This window comes from Panthera uncia (assembly GCF_023721935.1).
Source record: "Panthera uncia isolate 11264 chromosome B3 unlocalized genomic scaffold, Puncia_PCG_1.0 HiC_scaffold_1, whole genome shotgun sequence".
NCBI lineage: Eukaryota > Metazoa > Chordata > Mammalia > Carnivora > Felidae > Panthera > Panthera uncia.
Window position 1 is genome coordinate 99,600,903 of NW_026057582.1, and position 23,828 is coordinate 99,624,730.

The 23,828-nt window shown below is 37.6% G+C and overlaps 1 protein-coding gene across 1 annotated transcript; it reads right to left on the reverse strand.

The window, feature by feature from the left end:
* Nucleotides 1-1,699: 1,699 nt before the first annotated feature.
* Nucleotides 1,700-23,771, reverse strand: GTF2A2 (general transcription factor IIA subunit 2). Its single transcript, XM_049613724.1, has 5 exons — nucleotides 23,670-23,771; nucleotides 10,011-10,131; nucleotides 9,177-9,281; nucleotides 4,371-4,497; nucleotides 1,700-1,983 (listed from the first exon to the last, which is right to left on the reverse strand). The coding sequence occupies exons 2-5, from the start codon at nucleotides 10,080-10,082 to the stop codon at nucleotides 1,958-1,960; spliced, it is 330 nt and encodes a 109-aa protein (XP_049469681.1). The 5' UTR covers nucleotides 10,083-10,131; nucleotides 23,670-23,771; the 3' UTR covers nucleotides 1,700-1,957.
* Between the last annotated feature and the right edge of the window lie 57 nt (nucleotides 23,772-23,828).

Below are 23,828 nucleotides of genomic sequence, written 5' to 3' on the forward strand. Positions count from 1 at the left end.
ATTGATACCATTTACAGAATTTTAAATTCCCAAACAGGTACAGAACTCTAGCCCTATATTTCTTTCTGTAACATCTCAGTAACTAACAAAAAAAATTTTTTTAATCATGACTTACTCCTTAAGAACTAGAAATTTCTGGGCCCCTGGGGGGCTCAGTCATTAGGCATCTGACTTCACCTCAGGTCATGATCTCATGGTTTGTGAGTTCGAGTCCCACATTGAGTGAGCTGGGGTCCTGCTTCTCTCTCTCTCTCCTCCACTCCCCCCTGCCCCACCCCTCCTGGGAGTTCTGTCTCTAGCTCACTTGTGCCCTCTCTCTCTCAAAAAAGAACTTGAAATTTCTACAACCACTGTTTACTATCAACATACTTGTCCCCTAACCATTATGTGTAACCTCCAAAGTAAAAAGGTTTGGTTTTGATTAACTGCAATTAAGAAAAATCCTAATTCTGTAACTTTTGGTAATTTAGAGAGGTTGAGTTTCAATTTGTTAATGTGTAAAAAAGAACAGAGGTCTTCTGGGGTTGTTGTGAAGATCATCCAGTGGAATATATGTAACAGAGCACTTGGTCTCACCCATAATAAAGTTAGTTATGTTATAGCTATTATTTTACAAACAAAAGTCTGTGCTGCTAAATAGATCAGACTTGAGCACTGGTTGCTTAATGACACCTGTTACATAATGTGCTTCTACAAATGAATAGAGAGAACTATGTGTAATACAAAGACCTATTTAACATTTTAATAGGTTTATAAAAAGCTGTTTTGCTGAAGATCACTGCCAACTCTATTATCTCTCAGCAGCTTTATCTTTTAGAGAGAGAAGAAGGTAATTTTTCATCCCAGGGTAGCTTCATTTCCACCTTTAAACTAAGGTGTAAATGCAGCTGACCACAGGATGAGGCTGGCAAGAGCCTACCCTCCCTAAATGATAAAGTGTCAGATGGTTATTAAAAATAGTTGGTCTTGATTCATCTATAGTCAGCTACTAAATTTTGGTTACTTAACTACCCAGTGCCTGACCTTCTCCCTCTGATATTTTGGAAAAGTCATATTCTTATTATACATACCTAGCTTGACAAACAGGAGAACTTTGTGTACTTGAAGGAAAAAAGATACGGCAGGTATTCAGTAGGACTTTGTATTGAAAAATCTATTGTTAAGATGTAGATGATTTTAAAATGTATGAAGTATGACCAATATGGCCAGTTTAAGAAATAATTTAATGTCCTGTAAAGACTTATTTTATGTAGTTAGGTTTTTTAGTTTGGTTTTGGTTACGGAAGCTGTCTAAAGATGAAGTTTTCCAGGGTGCCTGGGTCGCTCAGTCAGTTAAGCATCTGACTTTAGCTCAGGTCATGATCTGGCAGTTTGTGGGATCGAGCCCTGCATCGGGCTCTGTGCTGACAGCTCAGAGCCTGGAGCCTGCTTCGGATTCTGTGTCTCCCTCCCTCTCTGCTCCTCCCCTGCTCGTGCTCTATGAAAAATACAATAAACATTAAACAAAAAATGGAGCAAAATGAAATTCCAATCCAGAATTTGGTTTTACCCCTGCTAAAGTTACTATTGATGAAAAGTAACTTCACTTTACTGAAATGAATGCATTTCCTTTATAGAAAAGGAAAGAGCAAATGCTTTCCAACACTTATCTAATATCTTCATATTGCTAGCTTAATAGTTCTACCAGTTATTACTCACATTGAGTTTTAAAATGAGTTTATTAAAGAATGTTTTTAGGAAGGCAACAATGTTATTAAAAAAAACTTCTGTTTCTTCATGCTGAAAAGGTAAGAGGCTATAGTTACAAGCTTCTTTCTATTGGAATTCTGATAGTATAGCACAGTGTAGTCATTTCTGCGATGCTAGAATAAATAAAAAAAGTCTCTTCTATGCTTCTCCTCAAAAAAGCGATGAATAATAACAGAAGATGGCATAAAAAAGCCATTTTTTTCCCCATTCATTCTGTAGTATTGGAGCCAGTATCTAGGAAACAGGAGAAGAAGAATAAATTGAAAGAGCAACTTAATTTTAAATATTTTGAGAATATCTTTAAAACAGGAAATAACAGTGGCACTGTTGAGGGGTGGGGAGAAAAAGAAGGCAAGGTTGGGGGAAGCTGATTAAGGAAATGTCTTGAGAACTTTAACTTGCTTTTTAAGGCACAGGTAAAGAAGATAATTCTTAGCTCTCCCTATTTATGCTAGAGAAAAACCAAATTAATATTACTTGGTTCATTATATAAGTTATACCAATTTGGTTCATATAGTTGCCATAGGATGATTTTTTTTCTAGGTCCTCTAGTGTCCCCAAATTTTAAACCACAAAGAACCGTAACATATAATCAGGAGAAAATTGTATTTTAATTTCTGATGAGAAACCAAAATTCTAGCCACTGTCACTTTTCCTATTTCAGAAAGCTTTTAGGAAAAAAAGGGCTTATCCATTTATCTGGTCATTAAGGAATGACATTTTCTCAATCATTTATATTTTAATTTTGGAAAGAAGAAATTCTAAGATTGTATTCTTTTCTGCTGACAGAACACATGCAACACAAACTTTTCTGGAGTACTTAACAGTTTTCTGACGATCAGTTAATACACTCCTCAGAAGCTACTGCAGTAGGTAAGGCTGATTTTACTATTCATCCACTGAATTCTGAAAAAAACAGATAATCTTGCATCTAAGCAAGAGTAATACACTCTAAGGACTACCAGACAGGAGCTTCTGTGAGGAAAACACACATGTTTACATGGACTCTTTGATATTAGTAATTTGCTCAGGGGTCTTCACCACCCCCACCCCGGGGTCTTCTTTAACTGACTTTTTGATTCTTAGCTATGTTTCTTTCTTGCTTTTTTTTTTTTTTTTTTTTTTTGGTGGTTCCACTGGTGAGGGTTCTTAGCTATGTTTCAAACAACTGAAACAGACAATCTATGAGTCTACATCTGTGCTGTCCAACAGGGTGGCCACCGGGAAGCCATGTGTGGTTATTTAAATCAGTTAACTGATAAACATTAAATTTCTCAGTTGCCCTAACACATTTCAAATGCTTAATAGCCCTATGTGGCTACTGAAAAGTACAGACGGAGAACATTTCCATAGGTACGAAAGTCTTACTGAATAGTACTGGACTACATCATTAACTTACTTTGATAGAGGTGCAGGAGTTATAAATTAATGCCCCAGTTCCCCAGTCTAACAAAAACTTAAAAGTCTCAGAGTTATGCTGATGCTCTTAGCCTTAATTATAAGGAAAATATGAAAAAAAGTATAATCTGACCTACAGAAATGTCATAATCCAGGAACTATAAAATAACATAGATTTTTTTCTGTCATTAAGCAAGGAAACAGTATTTGATTGGATAATATTAAAAAGCCATCTTTATTCCTACATAACCTTTTGAAAAGCGCAAGTCATTGTAGTGTTGCTACTTTCAGAGACTTGGTGGTATCTGGAAAAGACTTCATTCTTTAAAAGGGCCAAAGGCATTTATGCAGCCCTGAAAAATGATGTATCTGCAAATGCATGCATACATTTATTACTGTAAAAAAGGATACATAAGACTAGAGAGTTATGCAGTAAGATATTAAGTGACGTTCTCTCCAGATGGTGTTACATATTACGCTTTTCTTCTGTCTTCTCTACATTTTTCAGTAATTAGCTTATTTCTTTTGGAACCCAAAATATACAAAATAACCTGAGAAATTTAGGGTATTAAATTTCTACATTTTCTTTTGCTTTTCCAAATTCCCCTTCTTAGGGAGTAACAGTCTTCTCTATTTAATTTCAGGAACAGCTGTTTGAAACACAAATGGTTCAGATCATAAAGTAAAAGTAAGTATATGTTTAAAATATAATCAGCAAAAAGGAAATGACTAATCATGGAAGAGAAAGCAGATACATATAGTTTTTGAAACATTTAAGGACTTGAATAAGGTCCTTATATCTGCACAGATATAACAGAGAGGGGAATGGATATTTGTCATTATAACTGATAAGGGTCTTAGGGTTTTTCAAATTCTTTTACACGATTACTTTTAAATATAAAACGTATGAGCATCCAGCAACACAGAAATCATAGGATAAACTGTCAAAATTAAACACTTCAAATGTGCAACTGAAAAAACTTAATTTGCTTATTTTTACTCACACAGATTGAATTTGTGTGGGTTAGTCTACATGTCCTATGAAATGTTCATCCCTAAAGTCATTAAGAGGACTGTTTGAGACCTGGAATTCAGAATGTAGCTGAGACAGAAGCCAGATCTCTTAGCCATTTCCCCCCTTAATTCCAGATGAAGATGTTCTAAAGACAAAAAAACAAGATTTCAAGTAGTTTTGCTTTCACAGTAATTAGGTAAACACTTACTTTTACCATCACAGGCTACAATTTTCACTTTATCCACTTTAATAAGTTCTGTCACCTCTCTGAATTCAACATCATTCAATACAAAAGTCCACACATTATCGCAGAATCTGTACGTATTTAGAGAGCCCTTTAAAACAAAACATTTAGACATACCATGAAGTCATTTTTCCCCCAAGGCAATTTAAGAACTCAGTTACCAAGAATGTAATCTTTAAAACAATATGATGATTTAATACTTACCTTAAGATTTTCCTTAATTTTCATCCTGTCATTTGGGAAAAAACAAACCAAAAACACCACCCTAGATAAATTTGCTAGTAGTTAAATGCTGTAGTTAGCAGACTATTTTCAGCTCTCAAAGAGTCTGCAAATTACTTACCTGAACCATGTAAAAAAAGCTGGAAGGAAATTTGAATTTGTACTGCTCTCTTGTGGCAACACGATGAAAGTTCACTTGAATTTTTATGTAAAACACCACTCCTGCAGTAGGAAATCCATACAAACTTTGATTCCGCCCCAATTTAACTAACAAGCCTCACTGATAACAGAGTTGATTAACACACTTTGTACATTATATGCATTATATTCTGTATTACAAAGTAAGCTACAGCATAGAAAATGTTACTAAGAGAATCATGAGAAATATTGAGAAAATACATATATAAAAGTGGATCCACAAAGTTCAAACCCATGTTTTTCAACCACATTTTGTATGTGTTAATTCTCTGAGCTTGTACAAAAGCAGGGACTACCCAGAAACACTAAATTTTAACCCTGTGTCTTGGATGAATTACTGTGCTATAACCAATGGAACTACATTATTGTCCTGTGCAACTGATAAGAAGTATTTTGGTTTTTTTTTTAGGAGCAGGAATATGTGCTTAAATAAAAAGGAAATTCTCGAAGAATGCGGTAGAAGTGCAAAGAAAGACACAAGCTGAATGCCATCAAAACAGACACATACACATGGAATCTTCACAAATGAAATTTAGTATTTGGTAAGAGATTTATAAACCCCAAACCTTCAATTCAGAAAAACATTCTCTGCAGTGTTACTTGTAATAGTGAAAACTGGATTCTACCTAAATGTTCTATCAAGTGAGAATGATTAGGGAAACTATGATGGTTGTGAATGACTTCATGAAATTTTAAAAAGATGAATAATTATCATTTGTTGGACTACGCTATGCTCTGAGGATACAAATATGATCCCTGCCATCAATGAGCACACGGTAGCAGGGGAGATGGTTAAAACAAGAAAGCATACAGTATAGCAGTACTATGAAAGAGGAGTAAGCTAGGGGCACCCAAGGGTATGGAAGACATGGGGCACAGGAGGCTTCCCCTCACAAAGTGAAGTTGAAGTTGAATCCTGAAAAACGAGTACAAGTCAAGGAGAGGTGGGACAATAGAAAGTAAAACACACAGTTGGAATGGGATAGCTAAATGAGTCGAACTCCCAAGGTGGAGGACATCCTGGAGAACCTTGGAAAGATTTGCTGCATCCTAAACCTATTATTAGGTCAGTGAAGGATTTTGAGCAGAAGAATAACATGATCAGATTTGCATTTCTGGTGATAACATTAATTGACTGGGGGGGGGGGGGGGGGGGCAGTTCTGATGGAGGCCGAAGACTTTGATGCCTGCAAGAGAGGTGAGAGTGGCTTTACTGTAGCAGCAAGGAAATGGAAGTGGAGAGATACCTGGTAACAGTGCGCTATGGTAGGGAGACAAAATCTGTTCATCCCCAAGTTTCTGTCTCCAATAACAGTGCAATCATAGGAAAAGCCAGTTTGATTTGGAACTTGTTGACTTTGAGACCTAAGTCACCATGTGCAGAAAGCTGCTAGAGTGTGGAAGAAAGCCTGGGAGCATGAGCCTATCAACTTTAGAGACACAGGGTTGGATGAGATCATTCAAGGAGAATAGGTGGAGCCCTAGATAACCCTAAGGAATACCAACAATGAAACAAAAAAGGGTCTGAGAGACAGTGGGGTCAGAGAATAGAAGCTGGGATAGTATGGTTTCAAGGGAAGTATGGGTTTCAACAGAGAATGTAATGTCACAAATTATGCATTAGGTTTAGCAATAAATGATGTGGTAAGAAAAGTTTTAGTGGAGTGGTGAGATTAAGGCATGGAAAACCTTCAGGACATAGTGTTAAGGGAAAAAAAAAGATCTCTTTAGTTACATTCTGAGCCTTTGGAAGGCTACACAGCTAAATGCCAATTTTAATGTTCATTTCTAGCACCCCTGAATGCGAACTACCCAGTTGGTGACAACTATGCTAATAATCTGAACAAGGCATGTTACTGGGATATTTTCAAATACATGTTGAAATTCTGTTAGTTGCAACATAAATGTATATACTTCCCTTATTTTATTGTGAAATTGCTATAAAACTTGACCGAAAACTATTTTATGTTCAACGCTAACATTTAGATTAAAATAGACAACTTGTGAGCCAACAAAGGCTTAAAAGAATGTAAACACAAGAAGAGATTAATGATAGAATCTTTTGAGAATTGTTTAGTGAGCTAGAATTCCTAATATAAAATACTATATTTAATTTATAGTATCTTCGTCCAAGTCCTAATCTAATATATCTCAAGTATAAGGACTCGAGAATAGAAAATTTTATTTAAAATAATGTATACAAAGGGGTGCCTGGGTGGCTCAGTCAGTTCGGCTCAGGTCATGATCTCCCAGTTGATGAGTTCAAGCCTCACATCAGGCTCTGTGCTAACAGCTCAGAGCTTAGAGCCTGCTTTGAATTCTGTCTCCCTCTGTCTCAAAAACATTACAATGTATTTAAGGAACTTTTTGAATACTAAGATACTTGACTTTGGTCAAGTAACTGATTTAAACCGTAATTAATTTGGCCAAATTATGTCTTCAATGCACCTTTACATATATCTGTATCTGGGCAACATTCTTAAAATATCTTAATACATGTTCTTGGTAGAAACAGACCAGACAGGGAAAAGGAAACTGTCAGTGTTTTTAGAAGGGTGATTTTTCTTGACCATTAAATCTTTTAATGCCTAATTACTACTTCAAGTTTAACATTACTCTCACCTGCTAGCATACTTTTTTTCTAAAGCACACATTGACTTTTTAAAGGACTAGTTCCATATGAATTTTCTCCCTAAAAATTAGTTCAAGGTCCTTGGTGAATATATACATTGACCTTTTTAACATGTAATGGGCCCCCAGGCTAGTAAAAATTATTACAAATAATATAGACTTAAATGTGGCCAAGCAAAATAGGTTATTTGCAAACACTCTGAACAAGTTTGCTGTAATGGGAGAGGTAGGTAATGAAAGCCCGAGCTATGACAGAGTAGTTATTACTAGCTTTTGGAAAACAGGCAAACTTATAAAACACTATGCAAAAGATGCAAATGTCAAATTGTGTTTAATTTTTTTTAATGTTGTATTTATTTTAGAGAGAGGGAGACAGAGAATCCAAAGTAGGCTCTGAGCTGTCAGCACCGAGCCCGACGTGGGGCTGAGATCCTAATGAACCGTGAGATCGTGACCCGACCTGAAGTCAGACACTTAACCAGACTGAGTCACACAGGTGTCCATGTTTAACTTTACCTAACTAGACCCAAAATGGAAACCTACAGTACCACTAGAAGATAAGTAGTCAAATTGTCTATATAGGCAAAAATGTATGTATTAATTTAGAATTAAACCATCAGGTTCTGAATGACAAACCTGGCAGATTTGTACATCTGGTTATACAGAACAGCAAACTAATTTGGCCAGTTTATAAAGATACATTTTACTCCAGATAACTTTTACATATGTGAAATTGATAAGATTTATTACATAAAATACATGCAGACTTTATCCCTTCATTAAAATTATTCTCTGTATACCCAAGATCCACAATGCCTGGTATGTAATAGACACTGACATGTTGAAGAAAGGATTTTAAATAAAAAGTTTTTTAATTAAAAAAACCCCAAACTCTATACTTCTCTTAAATCAATTGACCTCTATGTTCTTTTCATATACTGTAATCTTTTAATTTCTACTTTATGGTATCCCTTAACAACATAAGCACAAATATTAAATATAACCAAATTATGACTCTATTAATAACAATGTGGTAAGATTATTTCTATTTACCATGATGCTTGCAATGGGCTTCAGTCTGATTTACCATCCAGTTTAGAAAGATAGCTTTGTTCCGTTTGGGCTTACTGTTCAAAGTATAAATGAGTTAAATGAGATCAAGCTACCAGAACAGGTCATGATCTACCACCAGTTCAGGTCTTCATTAGAGTAGGTGGGAGGCAACATGAATGTACTTCCCTGGAATGAGGGAAGGTCAGAGTTTGAAAAACATAAGCAAACCTGAGAGACAGCTCTCATTTACCTTTAATTCTGCAGATAAGGGTTTGGGCATTTGAGACCTCAGTAACTCTGGAGGGAAGGCAACTAAACATACATAGGCTGATTTGTGAAACAATGGAACAAAAATCTTAAAAACAACTCTGTATCTCACGTTAGGTGGATAGAGCTGGTATACAGAATTTAAAAGTAAAGTATAATTTGGGGCGCCTGGGTGGCTCAGTCGGTTAAGCGTCTGACTTTTGATTTCAGCTCAGGTCATGATCTCAGGATTTGTTGAGTTCCAGCCCCACATCAGGCTCAGAGCTAACAGTGTGGTGCCTAGTTGGGATTCTCCCTCTGCCCCTCCCTTGCTGGCACACTCTCTTTCAAAATAAATAAAAAAGCACTGTTGTAATAACCACTGGTATAAGCTGCAAAATTTTAGGAAAATATCCTTACCCTGAAGTTGACTCTGTTCCTGACCCTCTGGGCCAATGCTGAATTTATAGCCTTATCAAACTGAAGGAGAACTTGGAGAGCAAGTTGGGGGGTGATCTGTTGAGACTGAGAAAAAGTAAAGCTCGTAAATCCTTTTAGGGAAGGACATTAAAGACAACATACATATGAGTTATCATCTAAAATTTAACTGAGGTTAACCAGAGCCTCTTAAACTAGAATCTCTTACTCTTTTGTGCCATAAATGACAATTAGGAAGTAAAGCCTCACTGTATTTTCCTGCACTGTCCTGACTCAGACAGAATTGTGAAAAGAAAACATGCAGTGATGTTACACTGCCAGGACAAAACTCTATCACTCCTTTATAGTGTCTGGAAAGAGGCATTCAGTAAATTGAAGGAACCAAGTTTCTTTTAAATAAAAACCACAGGACTTAATATACTAAAAAACCCCTAATCTCATTAAAGCTCATAAAATGTATGAAAGCAAATGAAAATAATATTAAAATGTTCTTAGAGAAGTTTAATTTAAAGGTTAATTCTCCTAAAATTGAAATATAAATTCAAATTTAAATCTCAAAAGACTATTAAATTTTCCAAAATTATCTTAAAGCTACACAGACTATGCCTTTCTTATAAGAGAAAACCAATACTCTCAATTTTTATGTTTGTCATCGGAATGGTATAATGTACAAGAACTTGCAGTTATTCATCTGAACACTGACTTGCTGGGTCAGAGAGTCTAAGATCTCTAATGTCCTATCTCTGCCTGAGACCAAGGATATAACAAAAACTATTATAGATCCATCTAAATAAAAACTGATGTTTAGTCTCCCACCTGTATGAGCTCATCCAGGCTCTCCTGAAGACTGTTTCCCAAAGTGGTATTTCTGTATAACTGATATGCCATGGCTTAGGAGGAAGAAACTGTTTTTCTTATTCAGGCTTGCATTGATGTCCTAAAAATTTAATATGAAAGTATTAAACATTATAAACCATGTATGTAATATAGTCTACTTCACATACTAATATATGCTATCAGAACCCTTAATAATTGCAAATTGCCTTATAACCAAGAATTACAAAGAACAGTTAAAAATGACTTATTCTTTTCTGTTATTTTGACATAGGCATTTATTCTCCTTTACACAAAGTACAGGTATACTCATTTACAGATATAGGTATATTTTTGCTATTTCTTTTAAAAGTCTGCCTTTTAACTTAATCTAGATTGAATTTATCACATATTACCATTCCTTTCTCCTTACTGTCAAGTCACTAATCCAGACAGTCTTCAGCTTCCACGTACATGCCTTCGCTTCATTCCCTTTTTTCCTTAACATTTGATATGTACAGAGTGCCTATCAAGAAGATCGCACTATCATAAGCAGCAGGGACAGGAAGGTAAGTAAGGATATACTCTGGATTCTAAAAAACTTATACTCTAGACAGGGTAACAGAAATACAAAAATAGGATTTAACTCAATAGAGAAGAGTAACTATGATAGATCTATAGAGTGTATGATGCAGGCTACCTGTGGACTGAGTAGACTGGTTACCCCAATCTTCCTGATTCTTCAAGCTAGACTTCAGCCAAGCAAAAGAAGAAGAATAGAACGAGTAAAGCCACAGGAGTATGAAATGATACAGTTAAAGGAGGATGAATAGGCAGTGGTAGGAAACGGAGCTGAGAAAGAGGACACGATGGATTTGTTCCACCAGGAGAGACACCAGGGTTTTACAGGGAAGATAACGGGAACCACTGAAGCATCCCAGGAAAGGTCAAATGGGCAGCAATCTGAAGAACATACTTGAAGGAAATGAGGGCTCAAATAGGGTGGCAGTAGTACAGTTTCAACAAATTTTGAGCTGCTGCTACATGTCATACACAAGACCACTGACCTCATGGCACTTTCAGCTTTAGAGATGGACAGGAGACTTTATCAAGTAAAGCTCGGCAAAAATAATGGTTAGTTATCAATCTTCACGTTATACGCCCATGGAATTTGATACAGGAGATCACGTCTACCTTCTTGAAACCTTTTCTTTGGCTTCTGGGATGCCACACTCCGTTCTCTCCTCCCAACTCACTGGATATTACTATTGTTTTCTTTGCCTGGTTCCTCCTCAGCAACCTGACCTCTACTGGAGGGCCTTAAGGCTTCTTAGGTCTTCTCTATATGTTTTACTCCCTTAGTTAGCTCATTCAGGCTTATGGCTTTTACTACTATTTGCTGATGACTTCCAAATGTATATCCCCAGTCCTTGTCCCCTTGTTGCCATATATAAAATTGCCTCAACACTCCCTGAAAGTATCAATAGGGTAGCTCAAATGAAATGTGACAAAAACCAAATTCCTGACTCTGTCCCTCCCAAACCTTTTCTGCCCTCAGCTTGCTCACTCTAGTAAATAGTAAATCTAGTCTCGTGTAAATAGGACACCCCCAAAATTTTACATTCAACCTTAGCTTCTCTCTCAGTCTGCATCCAACCTGTCAGCCAATCCTTTGAGCTCTTCCTTCTAAGTATAGCCAGGAGCTGACCACTTTTGCCATCTCCAGTGCTACCATTAAGTCCTCATCATCTGCCACCAAGATTACTGTGATAGCCCTGTAAGAGCTCTGCCTGTTTCTACAATTGCCTGTAACACCCCTGCCGCTAGAGCAGCCACACTGAGCCTTTTAAAACATAAATGAAGCCACATCACTCATTTATTGCAAACGTTCAATAGCATCCTACCTCAGAATAAAGTCCTCCTAATGGTTTGCAAGGCCGACATCCTCTGGGTCCCTTACTACCTCAATGAACTTACCTTCTTCCACTTATTCCTTCATTCACTCTGATGCAGCCATACTGGTACCTTGCTGGTCTTCAATATGGCAAGATATTCTTGCTTTGGGGCTTCTGCACTGTCATTTTTGCTTCAAGTGTTCTTCCCAACTACCTCCACGGTTCACTCCCTGATTTAATTCACATCTCTGCTCAAATGTCACTTCATTAGAAAGGACTTCTGTGACCAACCTATAAAAAAAGAACTACCTCTCTTCCCCCTTACACTGTTTTAACTTTCATTCATACCATTAACTGTAGCTGACACACATATGCTTACTGTTTCCATCCACTAAAATAGATGTTCCATAAGAGTGGGTTTTGTTCACAGTTAAAAAATTTACCATCTAGAACAATGACTAGTATGTATTCAATAAGTATTAGTGAACAAATAACTTGGTGGTTATGTCAAAATGCTAATATCAAATATTAAAAATTTGTCATAGTGTGATACAAAGTTTTCTTCGTTACTTAGGAAAATGAAGCAACGAAACTTCCAGACTCGCAAGATGGTACCAAACCACCTACCAACATCTGTATGCACATACTTTGCCTCCCTGCCTGTCACTGTGCCAAACCATCCATGCTGTTATTCAAATACAATCTTTCAACCTGTGCATCAAGCCTATCCCTCTAGTACACTCAAGAATATTATTCCAACAACTGAATTAGTCCTTCTCCCCCTGACCTTCAAATTTCCCATCTCTAAGGATCATTGCCATCAGCAAATAAACAAGGTGGCTACTTCTCTTATCTCAGGAAGAAAAAAAAAAAAGTCCTGGGGCACCTGGCTGGCTCAGTTGGTACAGCATGTGACTCTTGATTTTGGCTCAGGTCATGATCCCTGGGTCCTGGGATCAAGCCCTTGATCAAGCCCTCCGCTGGGCTCTGAGCTGAACATGGAGCTTGCTTAAGATTCTCTCTCTCTCTCCCTCTGCCCCTCTCCCAGGCTCATGCGTGCTCTCGAAAATAAAATAAAAAGTCTCAACTCCCTTTCCTCATAGCTGCACTCTGTTTCTCTGTTCCTCTGTAAGGAACACTCCCAAGAGTTACCTGCACTCACCATCTCTCATTCCTCCTTTCCCATTTTCTCTTACACTCACTCCTCACAGGCTTTGCCTCCAGCACTCAAATGAAACAGATGGGTGAACCAACGGCATTGGTGAAGCTAATCCAAATTTCTTAGTCCTCTTCAGACTTAATCATTTGACACAGCTGATGACTCTCCCTTTTGATATAGGACCTTGGCTTAGCTTCTGGGACCTCACACGTTTTTTCTTTTTTTTTATGTTTATTTATTTTTGAGAGACAGTGAGCAAGTGTGAGAGGTGGAGGGGACAGAGAGAGGAGATACAGAATCCAAAGCAGGCTTCAGGCTCTGAGCTGTCAGCACAGGGTCTGACAAAGGGCTCAAACTCACAGACCGTGAGATAATGACCTGAGCCGAAGTCAGATGCTTAACCGACTGAGCCACCAAGTGCCCCTGGGTTGTTCTCTTCAACTCCCTGGTTTATCCTTCCCTATATCATTTGTTAGTTTACCTTGTTCTTTCTGAATTCTCTAAGTCACAAATCACTGTCTGTGGTCTTTTGATGTCTACACTCATTCCTCAGGATAATCCTTGCTGAGGATTCCTAAATTCATATGCTAGCATATACCTTGCCCTTGAAGGCACTACTGGCTCCAACTGCCTACTCAACATTTTACTTTTTGTTTTTCCCTTTTCAGTTGATGTAACTCCATACTTCTATGGGTTTACACAAAAACCTTTGAACTTATCCTCCACTCCCCTCATCTCACCTCCACATCTAATCCCTAGCAAATCCTGTAAACTCTATCTTCAAAGTGCATTCAGAATCCATCCATTTCTCACCATTTCCAATGTTACTCCACCACGTGTTATCACCCTGGTCTGTGCTGTGATCATCTGCCACTGGATTACTGAACTAGCTTCCTAACTGGTTTCCCTGCTTCCACACTGCCCCTACACTTTAATCCCAATTTGGCAGCCAAATCTGTTAAAACTTAGGTTAGAACATACCTCTTTTCTGTTCCAAACCTTCCATTTCACTCAGTCCTTACAAGAATTTGGTTGCCTATGATCTCTCCAACCAGACCTACCATCTCGCCCTTGATCTCACCCAGTATGTCTTAGACACACTGCCTTCCATGTTATTCTTAGAACATGACAGGGAAGTACCGGCCTATGTAAGCCTTTGAAAAGGCTGTTCTTTCTACCTGGAATACTCTCCCCCCAGATACCTACTTGATTCTCTCAATTCCTTCAAGTACACCTTGTACTTAATGAGCCTTAAACTGATGGTCATACTTAAAGTACCAACTTGCACCTCCACTTTGGAACTTCCCAATCCCCCTTTTCCTGCTATGTGTTTTTTTTTTTTTTTTTAATTTTTTTTTTCAACGTTTTTAATTTATTTTTGGCACAGAGAGAGACAGAGCATGAACGGGGGAGGGGCAGAGAGAGAGGGAGACACAGAATCGGAAACAGGCTCCAGGCTCTGAGCCATCAGCCCAGAGCCTGACGCGGGGCTCGAACTCACGGACCGCGAGATCGTGACCTGGCTGAAGTCGGACGCTTAGCCGACTGCGCCACCCAGGCGCCCCTCCTGCTATGTGTTTTTGATGGCACTGCCACCTAACATGTTATGTAATTATGTTTATTTTTTGCATCTTCCAATAGGGGCTTTTATCTGTTTTGTTCACGGAAGTAAACCAATTGTCTAGAACAAACAGCAACTAACTCATAATGGAAGCCATATAAGTATCTGCTTAGTAAATTTAGGCAAAAAATCTACGTGGGTGGATGGGGGAGGGGTTAAAAAGGGCAACAAGAGGTCCCAATAGAGAGAGAAACTTGAGAAAGTAGGAGTACCAACTCTTAGGTCATGCCCACTTGACAACACTCTAAGAGTTATCCAGAAAATAATTATAACAATGAACTATCAGGGAAATTAAAAAAAAAAAAAACAAAAACAAAAACTCATTGGCTCTACAGGCTGATAGAATGGAGCCAGCTTGGGATTCTCTAATCTCTCTGCCCACTGCTCCTGCTCCCAGCACGCTCTGTCTCTCAAAATTAACAAACTTTAAAAAAGAAAAAAAAAAACAAAACCCCACAATCTCATTTACAATTGCATCAAAAAGAATAAAATAAAAATAAATTTAAACAAGGTGAAGGTCCTGTACACTGAAAATGTAAGATACTGGTGAAAGAAATTGAAGACAACAAAAATAAATGGGAAGATATTCCATGCTCTTGGGCTGGAAGAGTATTGTTAAAATCTCCATACAATCTATGTAAAGCAATTTACAAGTTCAATGCAATCCATATCAAAATTCCAATGGCATTTTTCACAGAACTACAGCAAAGCCTAAAATTTATACAGAACAACAAAAACCCACGTAGCCAAAGCAATCTGGACAAAGAAGAACAAAGCTGAAGGCAACATGCTTCCTGAGCTCAAACTACATTGCGAAGTTATAGTAATTAAAACGTTATGGTATTGGCATAAAAACAGACATATCAATCAATGGAACAAAACAGACAGCCCAGAAATAAAAACCACATTTATATGGCTAATTAACCTATCACAAAGGAGGCAAGAATATACTATGGGAAAAAGACAGTCTCTTCAATAAATGGTACTGGGAAAACTGGGCCACTTTCTGACACCAAACACAAACACCATACACAAAATAAACACAAAATAAACACAAAATGGATTAAAGACCTAAATGTGAGACCTGCAACCATGAAACTCCTAGAAGAAAACATAGGCAGTAATCTTTTGGACACTGCCCTTAGCAACTTATTTATGCATACGTCTCCTCAGGCATGGGAAACAAAAGCAAAAATTAAGCTATTGGGACTACACCAAAATAAATAGCTTTTGCACAGCAAAGGAAACCATCAATCAAACAAAAGGCAATCTTGTGAGTGGGATAGAATGTCTGCAAATGATGTATTTGGTAAGTGGTTGATATCCGAGATATATAAAAAACTTCTACAACCCAACACGAAAAAACAAATAATCTGGTTAAAAAATAGGGAGAAGCCCTGATTGGACATCTTTCCAAAGAAGACGTACAAGTGGCCAAGAGACACCTGAAAAGATTCTCAACATCATTAATCATCAGGGAAATGTAAATGAGAACCACGATATCACCTCGTATCTATCAGAATGGCTAGTACCAAAAACACACAATATGTCAAGTGTTGGTGAGGATGTGGAGAAAAGGGAACCCTCCTATACTGTTGGAGGGAAAGTAAATTGGTGAAGCCAGTGTGGAAAACAGTGCCTCAAAACAAAACAAAACAAAACAAAGCTATATAGTCCAGTAATTACACTAGTGTGTATTTACCTAAAGAAAATAAACACTAATCTGAAAAAAATATATGCACCCCTATGTCTACTGCAGCATTATTTACAATAGCCAAGATACTGAAGCAACCCATGTGTCCATCAGTAGAGAAATGGAAAAGGAAAATATGGTATGTCTGTGTATATATCCACATCTATATCTATATCCACACACACACACACACACACACACACACACACACACACACCAGACTATTACTCAGCCATAAAAAAGGATGAGATTGTGCGTTTTGAGACAACATGGATAGACCTAGAGGGTATTATGCTAAGTGAAATAAGTCAGACTAAGAAAGGCAAATACCATGATTCTACGCATCAGTGGAACCAAAACAAACAAAACCCACAACCAAACAAATGAATAAACAAAAACCAGAATCAGACTGATAAATACAGAGAACTGTTGCCAGAGGGAAGAGGGGTGAGGGGTTGGATAAAATAGGTGAAGGGGAGATGGAGATACAGTCCTCCAGTTATGGAATAAGTCAAATAAAAGGCGTAACATAAGGAATACAGTCAACACATTTTAATAGCAATGTAATAGGACAGATGGTAGCTACACTTGTGGTGAACATAGCATCATGTATAAACATGTCAACCCACTAAACTGTACACCTGAAAGTAATGTAACATTGTGTGCTAACTATACTAAAAGAAAAAAAAAGTGGTGTATATATGCAAAGAAATACTATGCAGTCATAAAAAAGAGTATCTTGCCATTTGTGGCAACATGAATGAACCTAGAGGGTATTATGCTAAATGAAATAAGTCAGACAGAGAAAGACAAGTACCATATGATTTCACATATAGGTGGATTCTGAAAAAAAAAAAAACAAAAACAAAACAGACCACTTTTAAATACAGAGAACTGACGGTTGTCCGAAGGGAGGCAGGTGGGAGGAATGGGCACAATAAAAGAGATTAAACAGTACAAACTTCTGGTTATAAAAGAAGTCACAGGGATGAAAAGTACATAGGGAATACAGTTAATAATATTGTAATAACACTGTATGGTGACAGATACCATGGTGAACACTGAGTAATGTATAAAACTGTCAAAGCAATATGTTGTATGCCTGAAACTAACACAGACATAAGTTATTATATATAAGCCTTTTGGTAATCACAGAGCAAATCTCTACAGCAAACACACAAAAGATAAACGGAAAGAATATCAGAATACTGCTAAAGAAAGTCATCAAACCACAAAGGAAGAGAGAAAGAAGGAAGAGAACTACAAAAACAGCCAGTAAACAATTAACAAAATGGCAGTAAGTACATAGCTATCAATAATTACTATAACTGTAAATGCACTACATTCTCCAATCAAAAGACATAGAGTGGCTGAATGTATGTGTGTGTGTGTGTGTGTATTATATATATGCATATATATATATATATATATATGCATATATATAAACAAAAGACCCATCTATATGCTGCCTGCACAAAATGCCTACATTTTAGAACATGTAAAATGGAAAGTGAAGAGATGGAAGAAGATATTCCATGCAAATGGAAACCAAAAGAAAGGTGATGTAGCTATACTTCTATCAGAAAAATAAACTTTAGGGGCACCTGGCTGGCGCAGTCGGTTGAGCACTGACACTTGATTTCAGGTCAGGTCATGATCTCGGGGTTCATGGGATTGAGTCCCACATAGGGCTCTGCACTTACTGCACAGAACCTGCTTGGGATCGTCTCTCTCCCTCTCTCTCTGCATCTCCCCTGCTTGCACACACACTCTCTCAAAATAAATAAACGTTTAAAAAAAAGAGAGAAAAGAAACTTTAAAACACAAAGACTGCAATAAGTGATAAGATGAGTGTCACATAATGATACAGGGGTCAATCCAACAACAGAATAGAACATTTGGAAATACTTGTGCACCCAACATAGAAGTATCTAAACATATTAAGCAAGGAGTAACAGACATACAGGGAGAAAGACAGCAATACAGTAATAGGAGATTTCAATATTTTCAGTCAAACAGAAAATTAATAAGGAAATGCTGGTCTTAGAACATGTTAGGCCAGACTTAAATTATACATACAGAACATTCCATCCAAAAGCAATATATATTTCTCTCAAGTGCACATGGAACATTCTCCAAGATAGATGATATGTCAGGCCACAAAACAAGCCAATAAATTTAGGTGGAATGAAATCATATCAAACATGTTTTATGATTATAATGATATGAAACCAGAAATTACACAAAGAAACCTAGAAAATTCACAATGTGTGATTATACAATATGTTACTGAATAACCAATAGATCAAAGGAGAGATCAAAAGAGAAATAAAAAAATGTCTTGAGACAAAGAAAATGGACATACAACATACCAAAATTTGTTGGATACATCAAAAGCAGTTGTAAGAAAGAAGTTCATAGTGATAAAGGCTTACCTGGAGAAGTCTCACAAACAACCTAACTTTACACCTCAAGAACTAAAACACACACACACAGCAGAAGGAAGAAAATAAAGACAGAAATGAAACAGAGATTTAAAAGCCTTAGAGAGTATCAATGAAAAAAAGAGCTGGCTCTTTGAAAAGATAAACAAAACTGACAAGCCTTTAGTTAAATTCATAAATACACCTAGAAAAAACAATTCAAATAAAATCAGACACGAAAGAGATGTTACAAATGACACCACAGAAATAGAAAGGATCTTAAGAGACTGCTATGAACAATTATATGCCAAGAAGTTGGACAACCTAGAAGAAATTCCTAAAAACACAGAACCAAATGATGATGAAATAGAAAACATGAACACACCAATCAATGATAAGGAAATTTACTCAGTAATCAAAAACTTCTCAACAAACAGAAGCCCAGGATCAGACGCCTTCACCGATAAATTCTACCTAACATTCAAAACAGAATACCAATCCTCAAACTCTTTCAATAGAGAAGATGAACAAACTCTTCCAAACTCATTTAAGAGTCCAGTATTACTCTGAAACCAAAACCAGACAAGGATCCTACAAGAAACAAAACAAAACAAACACCCCCCCCCAAAAAAAAACCAAAAAAAACCCTGCAGGCCAATATCCCTGATAAACATAGATGCAAAAATCCTCAATAAATATTAGCAAACTGAATTCAACAATACATTAAAAGGATCATACACCATGATCAAGGGGGATTTATTCGAGGGATGTAAGCATGGCCCAAGAACCTCAAATCTGCCAATGTAATACACCATAATAACCAAGTGAACGATAAAAATCTTATCATTTCAATACATGCATAAAAAGTATATGACAAAATTCAACATCCATTTATGATAACTTTCAACAAAGCAGATTTAGAGGAAACATACCTCAACATAATAAAGGCCGTATAGCACAAGCCCATAGTTAAAATCACACTCAACAATGATAAACAGAAAGCCTGGGTTGCTCAGTACGCTGAGCATTCGACTTCAGCTCAGGTCATGATCTCAGGGTTCATGAGTTCCAGTCCCATGTCTGGAGCCTGCTTAGGATTCTGTATCTCTATCTCTCTCTGCCCCTCCCCGACTTGTGCTCTGTCTCTATTTCAATAAATGAATAAACATTAAAAAAGAATTTAAAAAAAAAAAAAAAGAATTTTTTTTTTAAAAAGAAAGTCTTTTCCTCTAAGATCACGAACAAGACACGACTCTTATCCTATTATATGTGACAAAGTACTACAAGTCCTTCCAGAGCAATTAGGCAAGATATAGAAACAAAAAGCATCCAAATTGAGAAGGAAAAAGTAAAACTGTCACTATTTGTAGACAACATGTTATATACAGAAAACACTAAAGACTCCATCAAAAACTGTCAGAATAAATTAACAAACTGAGTAAAGTCACAGGATACAAAATCAATACACAAAAATCTACTGAGTTTCTATACACTAATAACTATCAGAGAAATAAAGAAAACAATCATATTTGCAATTGCATCAAAAGGAACAAAATACCTAGGAATAAATTTAACTAAGAGGGTAAAAGACCTATATGTTGAAAACTACATTATTCAGTTTATTCAGTGAGATAAATTGAAAAAAGGCACAAATAAAGGGAAAGACATTCCATGCTCATGGAGTAGAAGAAGCAATATTATTAATATGTCCTTCCTTACTACCCAAAGCAATTTACAGATTCAATGCAATCCTTATCAAAATTCCAATGGCATTTTTCAAAGACACACAACAATCCTAAAATTTGTATGGAACCCCCAAACCCCCAAACAGCCAAAGCAATCTTGAGAGTGAAGACCAAAGCTGGAGGAATCACACTCCCAGATTTTACACAATATTACAAAGCCATGGTAATCACATATATCAACAGAACATAACAGCCGAGAAATGAACTCAGGCATACATATTCAATGAATTTATAGTAAAGAAGCCAAGAATAACGGGGAAAGGGAAGTATCTTCAAAAAATGATGTTGAGAAGACTGCACAAACACATATAAAAGAATGAAAATGGACCACTAATTTACACACTATACCCACAATAATCAACTCAAAGCAGATGAAAGACTTGAATATAAGACCCAAAACTATAAAACTCCTAGAAGAAAACACAGGCTACAGTTAAGTTCCTTGACACTGGTGCTATGATATTTTAAACTGGACACCAGAAGCAAAATCACAAAAAGCAAAAATATATAAGTAGGATTACATCATACTAAAAAGTTTCTGTACAGCAAAGGAAAGTGTCAACAAAATGAACAGGCGACCTACTGAGTGGGAGAAAATATCCGCAAATCATCTATCTGATAAGAAATTAATATCCAAATTATATAAAGAATTCATACAACGAACAGCAAAATAACAACCCAATTTAAAAATTGGCAGTAGATCTGAAAAGACATTTTTCTTTTTTTTTTTTAAATGTTTTTAATGTTTATTTATTTTGTGCAAGCAGGGGAGGGGCAGAAAGAGAGGGAGAAAGATTCACAAGCAAGCTCCACACTGTCAGCGCAGAGCCCAACCTGGGGCTCCATCTTACAAACTGTGAGATCATGACCTGAGCTGAAATCAAGAGTCAGACGCCTAACCGACGGACTCACTCAGGCGTCCCATGAACAGACATTTTTCTAAATTAGACATACAAATAAATGGCCAACAGACACACAAAAAGAAGCTCAACATCACTAATCATCAGGGAAATGCAAATCAAAACCACAATGAGATATCACCTCATGCCTGTTAGAATGGCCACTATCAGGAAGACAAGAAACAACAAGTATTGGTGACGATGGAGAAAAGGGAACTCTCTTGCACTATTGGGGGGAATGTAAATTGGTGCAGCCACCATGGAAAACAGTATGGAAGTTCTTCAGAAAGTTACAAATATTAACTACCAGAGGATACAGCAATTCCACTTCTGGGTATTTATCCCCCCCAAATGAAAACACTATCTTGAAAAGATATATGCACTCCATGTTCACTGCAACATTATTTACAACAGCCAAGCTATCAGAGCAACCTAGGTGTCCATCAATGGATGAACGGATAAAGGCATCATGGTGAATATATTACAACGGAATATTATTCAGCCATAAAAAGAATGAAATCTTGCCAATTACAACACGGATAGACCTCAAGGGCATTACCATTTTATTTTGAGAGCTAGAGAGAGCGAGGGAGGGTCGGGGGGGGGGGGGTGGAGACTCTGTGCTGTCAGTGCACAGCCTGACATGCGGCTCAGTCCCACGAACCACGAGATCATGACCTGGGCCAAAATCAAGTCAGATGCTCAACTGACTTAGCCACCCAGGCGCCCCATCATGGGCATTATCATTAAGTGAAGTGAGACAGAGAAAGGCAAACACCGTATGATATCGGGTACAGGTGGAATCTAAAACCAAAAAAGGAAAAAAACCCAAGCGCATAGTTTCAGAGAACAGATTGGTAGTTGAGGGAGTGGGATATGGTAGAGAGGAAGTCAATGGAAAACAGACACTGAAAGTTTGAATCAATCAAAAGATTGACTTTTACATGTTTATATATATGCTAAATACATACAAAAGAGTTACATTTTAAAGTCAGAGGACAAGTGAACTGGAATGTTGAGCACAATGCATACACCCAAAAAAGTAAAGAGGTTTGAAGGGATAATATATAAATATATACATAAAAAAACAGAAACAAAAAGCAACGTACTGAATAGGAGAAACTATTTGCAAATCATAAAAAAGAATTCATACAACAGCAAACAAACAACCTGATTAAAAAATGGGCAAAAGATCTGAACATTTTTCTAAAGAACCCCTACAGATGATCAACAAACACATAAAGAGATGCTCAATACCACTAATCATCAGGCTAATGCAAATCAAAACCACCATGAAATATCACCTTACACATGTGATAATGGCAATTCTCAAGGAGACAAGAAATAAGTGTGGGCGAGAAAGTAGAGAAAACGGGACCCTTGTGCACTGTTGGCAGGAATGCAAACTGCTGCAGCCACTATGGAAAACAGCATGGAAGTTCTGCAAAAGATTAAAAATAGAACTACCAAATGATCCAGAAATTCCGCTTCTAGTATCTGTCTGAAGGAAAGGAAAACACTAATTAACCTGAAACTAATGTTATGTGGCAATTATACACATACAATAGATACTAATTTAAAAAAAATAGCTTTAAGTTATTTAAACATTTGTTAGTTACTTTAATTATTTTAGATTCTTAAAAATCCCTTATGAAATGTTCAAATCTGTTAGATCTGGTATCCCTCACATCCATTTCGTGCTCCTTCACTTCGCAATTTAGAAAATTAATTAGAAGGGCTCCACATTCGGAACTAACTCAGTAGTCCTCGTCCTTCCTGATCAAATCATCCAGTTTAAATTCGTTACCCTGTGGGAGCCCGCTTGAACTTTAAGGCAGATTTCAAATAAGCGAAGCAGCCCAGGAATGAGACACTTACGGAATGCGCTCCTCTGAAATTCGGCAAAAACAAAACGAAACAACACAACAACTCTGGATGCGTAAAGACATTCACCTGGCTAACAATAAGGTGCTGGGCTGAAGACCTCCCCCAGGACCGTTCAGCTGGCGCCCTGTGGACCACAAACCTCCTGCCGCAGGGCGCAACCTCCTCCCGCCGACTCCCGCACTTTTCCTTCGCGGGTACCGGTCGCCTGGCCATCCCGGCAGCGAAGTCAGTAACGGGCCCACCCCGGGCCCCTGCCCTCCGCGCCGCCCTCGAAGACCCAACCGACCGCAACCCCACCTCTGGGGGACGGCAAAGAGCGCGGGTGCGGCTCACCCAGTACCTGTGGGGAAGGCGCTTCCCGCCGCGGAGCGGACAGAAGCGGAGCAGCCAGCAGCCCAGCAGGCAGCACCTACTACCCGACCACCTCTTCGGCCGTCGCAGAAGCCGCAGAGCTGCGCCGACGACCCGGAAGTGCTCGCCGAACCTGGAAGTGACAGCA

Coding starts and splice junctions, on each gene's coding strand:
- GTF2A2 (XM_049613724.1), bottom strand. CDS start 10,082: ATGGCATATCAGTTATACAGAAATACCACTTTGGGAAACAGTCTTCAG. Junction 9,282..10,010: donor GCCTGGATGAGCTCATACAG/GTGGGAGACTAA, acceptor ACTTTTTCTCAG/TCTCAACAGATCACCCCCCA. Junction 4,498..9,176: donor GGAACAGAGTCAACTTCAGG/GTAAGGATATTT, acceptor TTTGTTTTAAAG/GGCTCTCTAAATACGTACAG.